General features: G+C 42.4%; 2 protein-coding genes across 2 annotated transcripts in view; one reads left to right on the forward strand and one right to left on the reverse strand.

The window, feature by feature from the left end:
• The window catches only part of LOC138981554 (stress-70 protein, mitochondrial-like), a 33,098-nt gene extending 18,751 nt beyond the window's left edge, over positions 1-14,347 (forward strand). Inside the window, exons 13-16 of the mRNA XM_070354508.1 lie at positions 1,445-1,539; positions 3,701-3,793; positions 4,236-4,376; positions 12,996-14,347. Coding sequence (XP_070210609.1) covers positions 1,445-1,539; positions 3,701-3,793; positions 4,236-4,376; positions 12,996-13,112 — 446 coding nt within the window. The 3' untranslated portion in view covers positions 13,113-14,347. The remainder of the gene's footprint in view (positions 1-1,444; positions 1,540-3,700; positions 3,794-4,235; positions 4,377-12,995) is intronic.
• Positions 1-18,238, reverse strand: part of LOC138981557 (kyphoscoliosis peptidase-like) — a 176,546-nt gene that overhangs the window by 17,533 nt on the left and 140,775 nt on the right. The window lies entirely within an intron of this gene.

Here is an 18,238-nt window from a genome sequence, read left to right on the forward strand (position 1 = left end):
ATAGGGCAAAGTAAGCCCCATCTTTTGATACCAGTTTGGTTTACCTTGCGTCAAGGTCACAGGAGCTCTTCAAAGTTGGATTGTATACATATTTTGAAGTGACCTTGACCCTGAACTATGGAAGATAACTGTTTCAAACTTAAAAATTATGTGGGGCACATGTTATGCTTTTATCATGAGACACATTTGGTCACATATGATCAAGGTCAAGGTCACTTTGACCCTTATGAAATGTGACCAAAAGTGACCATATCTCATGGTAGAAAGAGCCAATAAGCACCATTGTACTTCCTATGTCTTGAATTAACAGCTTTGTGTTGCATGACCTTGGATGACCTTGACCTTGGGTCAAGGTCACATGTATTTTGGTAGGAAAAATGTGTAAAGCAGAAGGTCAAGCATGTGAGTCGTATGGGCTTTGCCCTTCTTGTGTTGATGTTGTTGTTAAACTCTTGAAAAAGAACTCGGCGAGGTATGGATGTGCAAGGAAAGGAAAGTAGCTGCCATTCTGCCATGCAATGATGCTTTATATTTTTCGTCATCATAATCGATTTTGATGAAGTGTTTATTTTATGAGCATGGCAGTTGTGCTCATATTGGAGACTTCATGTAGTACTTTAGTCCGTTCATTTTTGTTGATGTTGTTTAACTCTTGAAAAAGAACTCGGCGAGGTGTGGATGTGCAGCGTTTAGCCTGGGAGAAAAAGGCAATGGGACATTTGTCCCCCTCAACCAAATTCCAATGGGACATTGTCAAAGGCAAGAAGCGCCAAAGAGGCCTGTACGAGTTTCGACCAAAGATGCAAAATGGTGCAATATGGTGCCATCTGAGAATTAGCTGCTATATCGTGTTATCTCTGTGTGTGTGTGTGTGTGTGTAATCCGATGTAAAGTGTACATTTGGTGCCGCAGTGGTACGTAATCTCAATGCGCCCTTTGACACACGGAAGGGAATTGTGATGGACATTTTCAGATTTAATGCGCTAATGGCGCACTAGTAAATGAAACCCTGGGATGTGCAAGGAAAGAAAAGGAAAGTAGCTGTCATTCTGCCATGCAATGATGCTTTATATTTTTCGTCATCATAATCAATTTTGATGAAGTGTTTATTTTCTGAGCATGGCAGCTGTGCATTGATTCATTTGCTGAAAAATATCTCGTTCAGCAAAGGGTCCTCCACCAATTTGATCACAACGAATATTTCTATGAACATGTGTTGATGCTCCATATTTTGTATGGCTGTAATCTGCGCTAAAGATGTCAGACGTCTCTGTGTCTGTGTGTCATGTAGGAAGCCAGATAACTTTAGCAGAGAAGACTGTGTAGCAAACACCAAGTAGAGGAGTTGACCAAACTGTGGTACATTTTGAAAAGAGTTCTTGTCAGCAGTAGCATTGATGTTTCTGGGTAGGATGACTGTTCATGACATTTTGTTGTGTTTCAGTCGTGATCCAGTCATCGGGTGGTCTGTCCAAGGATGACATTGAGAACATGATCAAGAACGCAGAAGCCCACGCAGAGGATGACAGGAAAAAGAAGGTGCGTCTCAGACTTATTCCATCTTCACGTTTTCTGTCTGTGACTGGGTTCCGCTTTTCATATCCAGATGTCATGCAATGATGTTTTCAATCAATTTTTCCTCAACATATCAGTTGTTGCTGACAACTTTTTGCTGAGCATGATATAAGGAAAAATATGGATCTTTAATCTTGCTAACTTATTGATTTAAATTGAAAGATTAAGGTATGTGAATAATTATCACCGAGGTTCTCACTGTTCATTTGCATAATGTGTGGGTGTTGGACTGAGGGTGTGTGAGTGTGTGTGTGTACTCTCTCTGTGACTTTATTATTTTGTCTTTGATAGCATTGGAGCAGAATATGTTGGTCTGGTTTCTTTATTCGACATATTCCTTAAAAACCAAATCCTAGATGGAAGCTTTTTGAATTATTTGAAGTACAAATGTAGTTTAAAATAAGATGAATGCAAAAAAAATGTTTTTCTTTAGTAAGGGTTGCTTCTCATAACCATATATTATCATGCAATGATGTTTTAAAACAATTTTTCCTCACCATATCAGTTGCTGCTGAAGCCTTTTTGCTGAGCATGATATTTATACAAAAAATGCTTTTTTGGTCTATCAAAGTCAGCGGATGGTTCCTTTATCCTAGCATCTAGCATGATAGTGACAGCACATACAGTGTGCAGGCTGAAGAATGTACAATTCTTATCAAAATCAGAAGTGATGGAAAGTGACAATATCCTTGATATTGCCAACTTCAATGCAAATAAAACCTAGGTTAAATTAAGGTCTTTGAATGGTTGTCACTTAGGTTCTCATGCACTGCTCACTTGGGAACTTCTGTGTGATATGTGTGTTTAGTGTACATGTGTGTCTGCTGTAACTGGGTAGTTTTGTTTCTGATAGCATTGGAACAGGACATGTTAGCTTGGTTTCTTTACATCACACAGCTCCACTAATATCAACAGCTTGATGGAAGTAAACGGTTATGAATGATTTGAATTGTATTGACGTGGGTTGGAATAGGACAAACAATGCGACCATTGTCTTGCTCTTTAGTCAGGATTGTGTCTGTATACTAATATCATGCAGTGATGTTTTTATACAATTTTTCCTCACCATATCAGTTGCTGCTGAAGCCTTTTTACTGAGCATGATTCAGTGAAAGTAACGCTTTTTTGGATTATTTAAATCATTTTTAAATAAGATGAAAACGGTATAATGATCTTCCTTTAGTCAGGATTGCTTCTATATCCAAATATCATGCAGTGATGTTTTCATACAATTTTTCCTCACCATATCAGTTGCTGCTGAAGCCTTTTTACTGAGCATGATTGCATGAAAGTAACGCTTTTATGGATTATTTAAATCATTTTGAATTAGTTTGAAATAGGATGAAAACTGTATTACGGTTTTGCTTTTGTCAGGATTATTCGTAATGTGATTGCTCTGCTGTAAAACCCAACTCCTGTGATAGGAGAGGGTAAATTTACATAGTGCAATATTATATTTGATTGTGATAGTCTTAAAGACGTTTGACCTTATTTATATTTTATCTGTACATTTATTGAATTTAAAGATGACACAGACAGCACTTTAGGTTAGTGTTATTGGAAATATGATAGGCGTGCTTGTTATTACATACCTGAACCTATGTTTTATGTTTTATGTGTGTTGTCCTCCTATACAATTGTTATAATCGTTTACAGGCAGGCAGGGTGTGCCGAAGAAAATTTTCCATTTTTATGTAATATTTTATTGGACAATAAAGTGCTGTTGTTATTGTTATTGCTTATCAAAATATCATGCAATGATGTTTTCAAACAATTTTTCCTCACCATAATAACTGCTGCTGAAGCTTTTTCACTGAGCATGATATTAAAAGAGAAAGAATGCCTTTATGGTTTGATGCGAAAGTCAAATGTTTAACTTGTCCCAGCATCTAGCAAGACACAAACAGCACATACAGTTGCTGTTCCAAGAGAGTGTACGAGTTTTGTCAAAGATTGCAGGGGTCAAATGCAACAAGATTCTTCAAAACGTTGACAGTAAATAATTTAACTTGGTTTAAATCAAAATGCTCAGAATGAGTGTCGCTGTGGTTGTTGCTGATCACTTTGGATCTTCTGTTTGTGTTTTGTCTGTCTTGCTTATGGACATGGTTTATATTTGTGACAGGAAATGGTGGAAGTACTGAACCAGGCCGACAGTATCATCCACGACACAGAGAGCAAAATGGATGAGTTCAAGGACCAACTGCCAGCTGATGACGTGAGAAAACGCTTGTCACTTGAGCTGATGCACCTGTTAGAACGGCTCTCTACAGAGTTGAACTACTTCTGAAACGGAAAGGAAGGAATGCTTCTCTTCAGTATGATGTCATGCAATGATGCTATTATTTTTCGTCATCTGAACTTATTGTGGACGTCTTTACCTCTGAGCATGACAATAACGTTCAATCATTCTAGGTTAAAAGTCGGTGATATACAGGCCTTTGTTTTCAGTTTTGAGAATGAGATGCATTTATTATCAATTGAAAGTTGACGCTTGAGCTGCCTGCTCTCAGTTGGGGGCAACTGGAAATATAATGTTGAGTCGTGGATTTCTGATGTCAGGGTTGTGCTAAGAGTGAAAAAGACAGCATGCACTGTGGTGATGATGTGCCATGCATGATTCCTAACTAACTGAGTGACGTTGTGGTTGGCCTGTGCAGAGTGACAAGCTGCGTCAGAGGCTAGCGGATGTGAAGGCGCTTCTGGCCAACAAGGAGAATGAGGCGCCGGAGAAGCTCCGCCAGGAAATCAGCGAGCTCCAGCAACAGTCCCTTAAGCTCTTTGAGATGGCCTACAAGAAGGTGAGGGGTTTGCTCTTAGCCTGTTGGTCACTTTCATTCTTTGATGAAACGGAAAGGAAGGAATGCGTCTCTTCAGTATGATGTCATGCAATGATGTTTTTATTTTTCGTCATCTGAACTTATTGTGGACGTCTTTACCTCTGAGCATGACAGTAACTTTCAATTAAATTACATATTTTTACTCCGAATCACATGAAGCATTTGACACAGTCTAGATGCTAAGGTACTGAAAAAAGCTAACCGTCTAAGGGAAGCAACCCACTACCAAAAAGCTGGAATAGCATATGGTAATGAGCCTCGACCCAGGGAGTTACCTCCCATATAGCTACTTCCTTCCTAACCCCACGTGTCAATATCATTCTGACTTTCAGCAGACCCTGGAGTAGGGGGCTTGAAATTTTCGCTCTGTGGCTACCTTGTGGGATTTATTCACCTGCCGGCCACGTAACCGTCTATTCCCCAGTGGGCTCATAGTTGGTGAGCTCGATCTAATTCTTTGTTGTTGTCACGTACGTGTTCTCTGTTGGTTGCTGTTTGCTGTCCTGTGGACTTTGTTTATCAGTAACCTGTTGTGCGTGTCTCGTCATGTTTTTTACAGTTAGCTTTGCTGGCTTGTATTTTGTGGCGTGCTTACCACGCTTGTGCATGACTTATTGTTGCAAGCTTGGTTAGTTTTCTTACTGTGTAGTTACTGCTTTGCTGTCCGTTGGACTTATGTTTCAGTAACTTTTTCAGTTTATTTCTTGCTTGTTTACTTTGTTCGTTTTGGTCGGCATTGCAGACCAGGATAAACGTAAGTGTAAAGCATTTTTGAAGGGTAAGGCCAAGCCTCAGTCTTCTAGTTCTAAGCCTATAACTTTTGTTTCGGACGAAGCAGGCAACGTCACTTTGACGTTTCCTACTTCACCACTGCTTTCTAGCACGCGTGCTCGTGCTATTCTTTCGCTTGTTTACTTTGTTTTTTTGGTCAGCATGGCAGACCAGGATAAATGTAAGCTTTAAGCAGTTGTGAAGAGTAAGGTTTTGCCTAAGTCTTCTAATTCTTAGCCGATAGCTGTTGTTTCGTTTTAGCAAGCAACATCTTTTTGTCGGTTCCAATTTCACCTACGCGTTCTAGCACTCCTGTTTGTGCTAGTGCAAGTATCGTTTCTACGCCTTCTGCTTTGTCGGCGTCGGATCAGGGGACGTTGTGTCCTCGTTTTGTTGCAGTCTCTTTTTCCAGAGATACGTTCTTTGGTCCAGTCGGAGATGCAGCGCTGGTCATAGCGCTTCCTTTTCGGCTAAAGGGGGGGATGTACGTTCCCTCTCTTCCGTTGTGGTCACTTCTGTTTCCGCTTCACGGCTTCCTGCCTCGGCTGCTTTTGTCTCCTCCGGAGATGTACCAAGTAAGTCGAACTGGTCCTTCAGCTCTTGTGAAGCACTTGGACATTCCCTTCCGGGAAACAGTTCTTTGGCGCAGGGGCACTCCCTGCTTTCTACTGGCGACGGGTCTCCTTTTATAAGGGCAGGACATCGTCAGCCAGCAGCGGCGACCGTTTACGGTTACTGCGCTTCCGGCTCCCGCCGGAAGCATAGGTCCTCCCGCGCTTGCTCGCAAAGCCAGCGGCGATGGGATGGACCGTGAACTGGCCTCCGGGCTTCACGGCTTCCGGCCGCAGTTCAAGCATTCTTTGTTTCCGCCCTCGGCGGTTGCTGGGTCTGCATTTCCCGCTTCTGCCGGACACGCCTTCTGCTGGCGACAGGCCTCCTATTACAGGGCAGGACACTGTCAGCTCGCATCGGCGACCGTTTACGGTACTGTGCTTCCGGCTCCCGCCAGGAGCATAGGTCCTCCCTCGCTCGCTCGCCCAGCCAGCAGTGATGGGATGGACAGTGAACTGGCCTCCGGGCTTCACGGCTTCAGGCCGCAGTTCGTGCATTCTTCGTTTCCGCCCTCGGCGGTTATGGTGTCGGCATTTCCGGCTTCTGCCGTATACGCCTTTATGCTGGCGACAGGTCTCCTATTACAGGGCAGGACTTTGTCAGCCAGCGGCGGCGACCGTTTACGGTACGGCGCTTCCGGCTCCTGCGGGAAGTATAGGTCCTCCCTCGCTCGCTCGCCCAGCCAGCAGTGACGGGATGGACCGTGAACTGGCCTCCGGGCTTCACGGCTTACGGCCGCAATTAGTACACTCTTCGTTTCCGAGGACGGTCGTCTCTTCTCTCAGCTGAGGTTTTGACTTCCGCCCATCCACATGCGGTGGTGTCGGACGGGTTTCCGGCTTACCCTCTGCCTTCTAGGCAAGGTTCAAGCCAGGACGATGTCTATGGGTAAGGGTTTCCGATTTCCGGTCATCCAGTGTACCATACTGCCAACGTGGTTGACGATTACAGTCGTTCCTCTTTGATGGACCACTCTGTACAGTCAGCGGCCAATGAAGAGCCTCGTACCGCGGTTCCGTCTCAGCTTAAGGTCATTCTTGACTCTGCCGCTGAGGTGACTTCGCGGTACTTTACTGAGAGAGTAGCAGCTTTCGGTGACTTCCTTTTTGGCGGCACCTTCTGCTATGTCGGACTTCCGGCCGGATAAGGAGAACATTGCCTTTTTCCGGTTCTTGCTAAGAAGTTTTTTCCTTCACTCGTCCTTTCCGATGTTCCATCAGTGGTCAGTGAAGAGTTGGGTTTCGGGTCTTCGTCTGAGCGTGAGGCCATCCTACATGCCTCAGCTGAGTCGACTTCCCGCTACTATCCTGAGGGCGCTTCGGCGGTTTTTCCTCCCTCAGGCGGCCTCAGTCTTTGCAGCCTTCGTTTCCGCGTTTGCGTTTTCGGTGGCTGCGTTTGTTCCGGTTCTTACCGGAATAAGAGGTCCTCCTACACACGTACGCTAAGGCGACGGTGACGGGACGGGCAGCTGATTGGCCCCCGGGCTTTAGGGCTTTTGGCCTCAATCCATGCAGCCGTTGTTTCCGCTTTCTGTGGTTGCGGCGGCTGCGTTCCCGGTTTTGGCTGGATATGCTGTCTCTCTTTTTTGTTGGCTCTCCGCTTTGGACGCCAGAGAGGGAGAAACAGCGGTTGGCTTTATGCACTCTGTGCTTCAGCCTGGGTCGTTGACTTCGGTCAGTGTCCTTCACTAGCCCATTCTGATTTTCAGTTTGTGGTCAGTGAAGAGACACAATCGGGATTTCCCGTTCATGCTAAAGTTGTTACTTTAAGCTAGCAGCGGAGGTCTTTTTCCGGTTATTTGCAGGTCCTTCGGTCCTTATTCACTCGGCTTTTCCATACTCTCTCTTCAGTCAGAGTACAAGTCAGAGTGATTCTATGGTACACGGGTTTCCGGTTTTGGGTTATCCCGTGCATCGGTTTTTCGCCACTGGACTGTGACTTTGGTCCTTGTCTTTGCTTGCCACTCTGACTATAGGTCTGTGGCTAGCGAACAGACATTACTGGGGATTCCCGTCAATGCTCAGGTTGCCCTTGAAGCTGTGGCGGAAGTTTTTTTCCCTTTATTTTCCGGAAGGTGCATCAGCCGCTGGGCATCCTATTTGGGTGCCTGTAAGGCGATGAAAACTTTCGTTTTCAGGTGGCATACCACCTTGTACAGGCTTTGGTTTTTTGAGTCACTTGAGAAAAAGTGACTCTATGTAATCGGTCAGTGTTAGTCTGTCCGGCCGGCCGTCCGGCCGGCCGGCCGTCCGTAGACACCACCTTAACGTTGGACTTTTCTCGGAAACTATCAAAGCGATCGGGCTCATATTTTGTTTAGTCGTGACCTCCAATGACCTCTACACTTTAACGATGGTTTCGTTGACCTTTGACCTTTTTCAAGGTCACAGGTCAGCGTTAAAGGAAAAATTAGATATTTTATATCTTTGACAAAGTTCATCGGATGTGATTGAAACTTTGTAGGATTATTCTTTACATCAAAGTATTTACATCTGTAGCCTTTTACGAACGTTATCAGAAAAACAAGGGAGATAACTAGCCTTTTCTGTTCGGCAACACACAACTTAACGTTGGGCTTTTCTCGGAAACTATAAAAGTGACCGGGCTCAAATTTTATGTGAACGTGACTCATTGTGTTGTGAATAGCAATTTCTTCCTGTCCATCTGATGCCTCATATAATATTCAGAACTGCGAAAGTGACTCGATCGAGCGTTTGCTCTTCTTGTTTAAATCACTTTTCTGTAGTGGTATTCTTTCCGTTCCTGTTCTTTTTTCTTGTCCCTCAAGGCAAGTTAAGGAACAGCCTCAGCCTTAGCTAACTTTGGCTACACGGCTTCTCCTGACACTCGTCCTTTGCTTCTCCGCGGTCGCCTTTGCCGGTGACTCGGAGCTTGCTTCCTCTACTGGTTTCAGTTATGAGAGACTCTTGGTCCGTTTCAGGACTCATCCTTCTCTCGTAAGGGGAGATGGGACGTCAGTGTTAGATCTCGCATCTTTAGGAGACTTTCATCAAGTTTTTGGTCTGAGACCGATTAGATTGATCTGTTCGCTTTCTGTGTAGATCAATATGATGATGTCGTCTTCATTCTGTGTTCAGCCTTGTCTAGGGTGAATTAGAATCAGATGCTATTTTTTCCTCCCTTCTCCTGGCTCTCGTGCTTGGGTGTTGGAGGAATGTGGCCTCGCTCTTTAGTGAGGTTCACGCTAGCTAGTTAGGTCCACCAGCCCGAGCTCTCTCTGAGTTCTCTTCTGGTTGGTTTTCGGGCCGGCTTTCGGGCTTTTCTGGCTCCTGGTCAGTCAATGTGGCAGTCGTTTCAGCCTCAGTCTGCTGTTTCGGTCGCACTTCCGGCTAGCCGGAGAGGTTGGTCTCTTACTGACGTCTTGGTTACGTCAAGGTTTTGAGGAACAACGACTGACTTCTGCGGCCTTTGTTGGTCTTTCGCTGAGTCTGACTCTGTCTTTCTCTAGCGATCAGACTTGTTCTGATGTTTCGTCCTAACTTAAGTTACGCTTGAGTTGGCCTCGGAAGGGACATACAGATTTTCTGAGAGGGCATTGTCTCTGGTAAGGTCATTTTAAGGGTTCATCCTTTGTGACTGACCTCCTCTCTATATTTGTTGGTTAGTCCTCTTACTCTGGCAGAGGGCTAACTAATTCTTTGAATCCTTTCGGTTCATTCCTTTACCGGCGTTTTAGCGAGTAATTTGGAACTTTGACTCCTTTACGGGCGTCTTGGCTCTCAGCCTCAGTCGGTTCTTTTGTCCTCAGCGCTTAGCTGCGTGACTAAGAATGACGACTAAGGCGTTTGCCTGTTTGTTGTCCTTCAGTCTCTCAGAGACGGACAGACAATTTTGCTGGTTTTCGTACAAATTCGGGTCTCTCTCGATTTGGCCGTGAAAGTATCTCCCAGTTTTTGAGTCACTTGAGAAAAAGTGACTCTATGTAATCGGTCAGTGTTAGTCTGTCTGGCCGGCCGGCCGGCCGGCCGGCCGTAGACACCACCTTAACGTTGGACTTTTCTCGGAAACTATCAAAGCGATCCGGCTCATATTTTGTTTAGTCGTGACCTCCAATGACCTCTACACTTTAACGATGGTTTCGTTGACCTTTTTCAAGGTCACAGGTCAGCGTCAAAGAAAAAATTAGACATTTTATATCTTTGACAAAGTTCATCGGATGTGATTGAAACTTTGTAGGATTATTCTTTACATCAAAGTATTTACATCTGTAGCCTTTTACGAACGTTATCAGAAAAACAAGGGAGATAACTAGCCTTTTCTGTTCGGCAACACACAACTTAACGTTGGGCTTTTCTCGGAAACTATAAAAGTGACCGGGCTCAAATTTTATGTGAACGTGACTCCCAGTGACCTCTACACTTTGACGTCTGCTTAGGTGACCTTTGACCTTTTTCAAGGTCACAGGTATGTCTTGAAGGAAAAAAATTGAAATATCATATCTCTGAAACTATTCATCGGATTTGATTCAAACTTTATAGGATTATTCTTTACATCAAATTATTTACATCTGTATTGTGTTGTGAATAGCAATTTCTTCCTGTCCATCTGATGCCTCATATAATATTCAGAACTGCGAAAGTGACTCGATCGAGCGTTTGCTCTTCTTGTTTTCATGAGAACTCTTCTCATGGGAATATTTTCTCGACTGGTTGGCTTCACGTAGTGTTCGTGTATGCTTACCAGTCTTATCTTTCAGTCTTGGGTTTTTGGAGTCACTTGAGAAAAAGTGACTCTATGTAATCGGTCAGTGTTAGTCTGTCCGGCCGGCCAGCCGGCCGGCCGGCCGGCCGGCCGGCCGTAGACACCACCTTAACGTTGGACTTTTCTCGGAAACTATCAAAGCGATCGGGCTCATATTTTGTTTAGTCGTGACCTCCAATGACCTCTACACTTTAACGATGGTTTCGTTGACCTTTGACCTTTTTCAAGGTCACAGGTCAGCGTCAAAGGAAAAATTAGACATTTTATATCTTTTCTCGGAACTATCAAAGCGATCGGGCTCATATTTTGTTTAGTCGTGACCTCCAATGACCTCTACATTGATGGTTTCGTTGACCTTTGACCTTTTTCAAGGTCACAGGTCAGCGTCAAAGGAAAAATTAGACATTTTATATCTTTGACAAAGTTCATCGGATGTGATTGAAACTTTGTAGGATTATTCTTTACATCAAAGTATTTACATCTGTAGCCTTTTACGAACGTTATCAGAAAAACAAGGGAGATAACTAGCCTTTTCTGTTCGGCAACACACAACTTAACGTTGGGCTTTTCTCGGAAACTATAAAAGTGACCGGGCTCAAATTTTATGTGAACGTGACTCATTGTGTTGTGAATAGCAATTTCTTCCTGTCCATCTGATGCCTCATATATAATATTCAGAACTGCGAAAGTGACTCGATCGAGCGTTTGCTCTTCTTGTTGATTCTTTCAGTTATCCACAAGCAGACTGAATTGCGTACTCTAGGGTTCTTGGAACTTTAGAACGCTTATGCTCTTTTTTGAGTTTTTGTCATCAAGGTGGACTCTGGTACTTTGTGCTCAGGTGTCTCTCTTTCCTTTCGCGTGGAGAGTGGTCGCTCTTCTCTTGAGCTGTCCTCTTTCTCACGAGTTTTGTCCGGCTTTGACTTTCCTTACAAGAAGGGGGGGGGGGGTGGGGGCAGATTGTCTTTCCCCTCTAATTGACTCGGGTCCATTTATCTAGGGCTCGGGTCTCTTCCTGTGCCTTTGCTCTTTTCGTCTATGGGGTTGGACGAAGGTCTGGGCATAGCTTACTGGCTCTTTGAAGTTTCTTTGCCAATTTTTGACTTAGAGACTCCTCGGCTGTCAATCAGGATGGTTCTCCGGTCCCTTTCTGACTTTTTGGCAGCGGGCCAGTTCCTGGCTAGGGTTAGAGTGAGTTAGAATTTCTTTCCACCAAGCCCTTCCTGACTTGGTGTCAGTTGGCCACTTCCGGGCAAGGTTTTTAGAGTGAGTTTGATTTTTCTTTCCCACCGCCTTGTTGATGATATCTGCTTCATGTGATTCGGAGTAAGAATATGTAATTTAATGGAAAATTTCTAAAGTAAATTTTCATTTGATTAATATACTTACCCGAATCACATACTGAAGTCCCGCCCGCCTGCCCCGCTTTATTATTATGATTTTTTGAAAGTCGTATGATATTGACACGTGGGGTTAGGAAGGAAGTAGCTATATGGGAGGTAACTCCCTGGGTCGAGGCTCATTACCATATGCTATTCCAGCTTTTTGGTAGTGGGTTGCTTCCCTTAGACGGTTAGCTTTTCCCGCAGTGGGGCACTGCGGTTATGAAATTAAAGGCCCCTCCTGTTTTTGGAACCGCAGGAGCTTTCTAGTTTGCTGTTAGGTAGATTTTTGGTTCCTCTTTCCTGTCATGCTCTCTTTTTCTTCATGAATTCTTTTCTTTTTTCTGCCTTCTTGCTCATTCACCTGTATTTTTTCCAAAAATCTCTTCTCTTGCCGCTTGTCTCGCGATTCATGTATAGTTTAATCTGTTAGTGTTCTGATGTAAGTCCAGCAGTAGATAGGTTAAGCCTATTTTAACATACTGGAAACTGGTAATCTTCCAGTAGGTATTAATTTAGTTTTACTAAAGCCTGCTGGGACACAAGTAATGGGTTAGTGCATTTGTAAACAGGAATCGCTTGACAAGTGGCCCAATTCATCCCCCCCTTCCTCGTCCTGATATGGCTCTGCGTAGTCGGCTGGACGTTAAGCAACAAATAAACAAACAAACAAACAAACGGTTAGCTTTTTTCAGTACCTTAGCATCTAGACTGTGTCAAATGCTTCATGTGATTCGGGTAAGTATATTAATCAAATGAAAATTTACTTTAGAAATTTTCCATTATACAAGTTATGAAGTCAGTGATATACGGGCCTTTTTAATTTTGAGAATGAGATGCATTTATCATTATCAACTTAAAGTTGACGCTTGAGCTCCCTGGCCTAATTTTGGGGCTCTTAAAAAAATTGAGTAATGTTGATAGTATCTCAGTTGGTAGCAGCAACGTAAGAGTTTTAGCTGACAAAGGCAGAAGAAGTTGATGGTATGAGTGGTAAATACAAAGGAAATTTCTTGAAAATGACAATTTAGGTTTTTCATGAACAGTTAAGTAAAAGAAAACAATTTCAATGGACGTTTTTGTGTGAACACAGATGGCGGCTGACCGTGAGGGTGGGAGCAGCGGTGGTGACAGTGGCTCCGGCAGCAGTGGCAGCAGTGACAGCACCGGAACCGACGAGTCAAAGGAGGAGAAGAAAGACAAAAACTAGATTTGAACGGCCAAGAACACCATCTTGAATGACAAGAAAAAACAAGAACTAGACCTTGAATGGCCGAAGAGACAATGGTCAAATACGTATCAATAGATTCCACCACCATGAGCCCCATGTGTGATCTGATGTTGCTGAGGGCGTCCTTGTGAACATTTGAGGATGTTTTGGGGTTTCATTACTGTAAATGATACGTACATCCCTCTCGTCATTCATCTTGGACTACTGCCTTTTTTTTTTTGAGAAGCAAGTGAAGATATATATATATATATATATAGAGTAACATTATTTCAACATCTGTACAAACATTTGTTTGTTCTGTATAAAAAGTCCTTCCAAACCAATTGATATGGAAGAGATACAACTTGGAAGAAATTTTAAAAACAAACTGGAATTTAAAATGTGTGCATGTATTTGCGTAAAACAGTGTTGTCTGAATGTTCATTAATATCTGTGTTGGTGTGAAATACTTTGAGGGAACATGAGACTTACGCAAGGCTGCTCTCTTTTTCGCCGGTGCTGCAAGCAGCTTGGCTAGCCGGCGGTGAAGGCTGAAAGCGGGATGTGACAAGCACATGTATGTATGCCAACACGCTGCGGGCGCATCACACAACCATTCGTTGGGCTTTGAGGGAACAAACGATGTAGAGTGTTTTTTTTGGTTTTTTTACTAGTTTGCCAGTGTGAATATGTATTCATTTCTGATTTCATTGTTGTGAATTGTCTTCTTTATCTAGCATGTCAGACAGATTTAGAAACTTCAGATGAATATAGCAGTGTTCTGTGGAGGAAGGCAAAATAAACAGATATTCAGTATTTTCTTGCAATGTATTCAATTTTTTTTTCTTCTGAATACTGTACAAGTTGCTGAACATTAAAATTGCTTGGACATAACCCTTCTTGGACTTTTTTGTCCCGAGGTCGACATTTCCTTGTTCATTTCTTTTCCAATCATTTTCTGAAGTTCCAGTGAAAAGTTGTTAAAATGTTGCTCTTTCTGATTTCTTTTTTAAAATTGTTTCCGACTTTATTCCAAGTTCTGATAAGGAATGCATATTTTTCTCTTTTGTTGTGTTAAAAGCAAATCTTGAATGAGGTATTTGGATCCGACCTGCATTTAGAGTGTTGTGTGTACATAGCTGTTTCATTGAAGATATGTGACTGCAGTGTATCGGATTAATTGTATGGTATTGTTAAGTTCTTAATCCAGAAATAAATAGTATGAGACTGTCTTTGGACACAAAACTGCGAATTTAGAACATAATGCTATCGGCTCATATTGTTTCTTATTTCTTTGTTCCTTGGTGTGATATATCACTTGCAAGAGAGATTGCAACTGGGGGCATTGATGGTATTTTATGATTGACAGTGTGTTGCGCTGTACTTAGAAACCATTTGTTGGTTTATGCAGTTGTTAGCAAGATATGAGCTATGAACCATACACACTCAAAAATAAATAAAACAATCCATTTGGATTTTTGCCTTTTTAATTTGCCATACATTTGCTCATGTTATCTTGTGAAGATCACTATATCAAGCAAAAGCTTCTAAATAATCTAGAGCAATACATTCATTGAATGGCACACAGGCTGATTTCACATAAATTTATATTGGGCGGACTGGACTGCATGAAATCACCATGATAACCCAACGGCACAAAACTGATCCCTTCACTTCAACAGCACAACGCTCTTGCAGCTGACCTAAGCCTTCACAATGCTTTCAGTTCATGTACACAGCTGTCTGAAATAGCCAAAACTTGGGCAAAAATTTTAGATTTACTACCTGTGTGAAAGTAAAACCCTCTTTCCTATGTTCGTGCACATACACAAAACATTTGAATTGATATTACCATTGCAAAGAAATGTAGCACTTGAACACACAATTTTCACTTTGATTCTTTTGTTATTACTCATTCAGCATCTTCTCAAACCCAAAACTCTCGCACACAGGCATACGGTCAACACAGAACTCAATCACAATAGTCATTTGACATTTCTCAAAACAACAGACCTCAAACCTCCAAACTGGCAAGAATTGTCACACACAAAATAAACATAACATTCCTTCTCGTGTGAACAACTACGTCAGCCATCGCAAATCTAAGTGAACATCTGCACGGAATGAGAGCATCCTTCCAACTGAACAAAAACCAACAGCTTGGCTGTGAGGGAATTTTTTGCTGAATTAATTCTGCATGTCAACATTCGTGTCCGTTACAAAGTTAATTCAACAACACATGCTTGACCTTGACCTTTACATGACCTTGACCTTCAGCTAAACCTAGCAATGACATCGTACACTGCTTTACACATTTTTCCTACCAAAATACATGTGACCTTGACCCAAGGTCAAGGTCATGCAACTCAAAGCTGTTAATTCAAGACAAAGGAAGTACAATGGTGCTTATTGGCTCTTTCTACCATGAGATATGGTCACTTTTAGTGGTTCACTACCTTATTTTGGTCACATTTCATAAGGGTCAGTGACCTTGACCTTGATCATATGTGACCAAATGTGTCTCATGATGAAAGCATAACATGTGCCCCACATAATTCTTAAGTTTGAAACAGTTATCTTCCATAGTTCAGGGTCAAGGTCACTTCAAAATATGTATACAATCCAACTTTGAAGAGCTCCTGTGACCTTGACCTTGAAGCAAGGTAAACCAAACTGGTATCAAAAGATGGGGCTTACTTTGCCCTATATATCATATATAGGTGAGGTATTAAATCTCAAAAACTTCAGAGAAAATGGGGAAAATGTGAAAAATAGCTGTTTTTTAGACATTTATGGCCCCTGCGACCTTGACCTTGAAGCAAGGTCAAGATGGTATGTATGTTTTTTTGGGCCTTATCATACACCATCTTGCCATATTTGGTACTGATAGACTGAATAGTGTCCAAGAAATATCCAACGTTAATAGTGGGGCTCGTATGTTGCAGACGCACTAATAAATCATTCACATCTTGCAACAAACATCATACTTTGTGATATTGTTCCTTATAATTATTTAAGGGATTTCAGATACAGAGCCACTTCAGAAATCGCTTTTTTTGTCTTTGATAGGGAATAAAAGGCTGCATTTACAGCAGACGAAATTCGTACCAAAAGCGCTCAGCAGTAAATATTCACAACCCTCAAATGTAAAATTCAATGGTTTACCATGCACCAGAAGTTGTCTGCTGAAAACACATGCATGACATAAATACTATTATGGGTATTTTTGTGTTCTGGTATTTAATTTGATCGTTTTTAGAATTTTTTATATCCGCAGAATGAACATTCAAGATGGCGGCCTCCGTAACATTGCGTGTTTTGATTTGAGCGAAAACAACGTTTCTGAAGGTAAGTTTTCAAGAATACGCATCCATTCACCAATGTCACATCATTTTACTGTTTAATTCTCCCCTGGGGTCTGTTATTCATCGGGTGAAGCGCTGAAATGCTTGTTTAATCTTGCAATAGCTCATTAGCTGGATTGTGATGCTGATAGATCTAGATCTATCTGTTGATCACAAGTAAGGAAATCATGATCGCCACGCTGGTGATTTTAAACAGATTAAACGAACTTTGAATAAAAGGCGAGGAGAAAGAGATTGTTCATGGTATGATAATTAGTCATGCCTACGTTAAGGACTTCCATAAGTCTCTAAACAGCTGAGGTGGGGAGGGGTAGAGTCAATAACTGAGTGTGGGTAGGCCAGATAGTAGGATGACCAGCTGGAGATAAAAACACTCCACTCCCCATGTCTTTACAGTGTTGTGATCAAACTTTCAAAGACGGTAGGTAACAGACAAAAGCATACAGTTTATGCTAATCAAATGAGATAAGTGGTTTTGAAATATGAAGAGGTACCGCTCTTTGAGTTTTACAATTTTGGTTTGTTGCTTGTTTCTCATCCTTTTGCTTATTTTAAGTTGACCGTGCATTGGTGTGAATTTTATTTTTACAGGATATACAAGAGTTACACCACATGCCGGTTCATGGGAACAAGCGTTCTGCAATTATTCCGGTGCCACAGAAGGGAGCTGATTTCACTAGTACTACTGTATCAAGGTTTGTTACCTAATACATCCTGTCTAGCTTAACAGTAAGATTTTTTTATTTGTATTAATTGGAACATGTTTGCACATAATTTGTGAGCGACCTCTGTGAATTTGATGGGTTTAACGTACCCTCACTATGGTCAAATTCTGTTAGCGACTGTTTGAAGCGAATAAATGTAGCGGTCAGAAAGATTCCAGAATCAGTTTGGTCACTGGAAACTGTTTTTTTTTAACCTGAAACAGTAAGAATTATACGAATTCATGAAATAAAAATTTCTTTCATTTTGGTCTGTTGTGTGAAGGCTTGCTAACCCGGCTTTGACCGACTCTCTGAGATAGTAAACATTATTCAAATACATTCAAATAAAAATGTCACTAATTTCATCTTTTGTGTGAAGGGTACCCCAGGCTGATTTCCTACACCATGGATGTAGAGGAGGCCAGACAGTCTGCTTCTCATTCCAGCTGTGTTGCGTTTTTCTGCTCGTGAAGTGTATCGCCACATTGCCAAAGCCATTGGCCAAGAAAAGTTACCCTGTCTGCCCATTGTGCATAGCCGTACAGGCTGTGACACTATGTCGTTCTTCAATGGTATTGGGGAAACAGAAGGCTTGGGAAGTATGGCAAGCATTTGAAGACGTCACTCAAACTTTCTTCATGTTGTCTTCTCCTCTTTGTAAGCTGAGTGCACAAGAGCTTTTTGGTGTACATTTGTAGGACAAAACCAGCAACGTACTGGGTGTAAACAGTGCTAGACGGTACCTCTTCAGTAAAAAGAGCTACCAAATTGCCCATAACCCCCTTACAAGTGAGGTGCTGCTGCAGGACATGAGATTGAGAAGAGCCATCTACCTATTAGACTACCCAACTCTGTGGGCTGGCAGTTCAAGGCTGGAAAGTGGGAGTCATTCTAGACGAGCTTTCAAGAGGTATCCAGCGTGTGCCGAGAACTCATGAGGTGTGCCTGTAAGAAGAGCTGTACAACAAAATCTGCAAATGCTGCAAAGAAGGACTGCAGAGTACAGCTCTCTGCAAATGTGCTTGCATGCCTGTGAAAACTGTCAGCATCTAAACTG

Source organism: Littorina saxatilis, linkage group LG12 (genome assembly GCF_037325665.1).
Source record: "Littorina saxatilis isolate snail1 linkage group LG12, US_GU_Lsax_2.0, whole genome shotgun sequence".
NCBI classification, from domain to species: Eukaryota; Metazoa; Mollusca; class Gastropoda; order Littorinimorpha; family Littorinidae; genus Littorina; species Littorina saxatilis.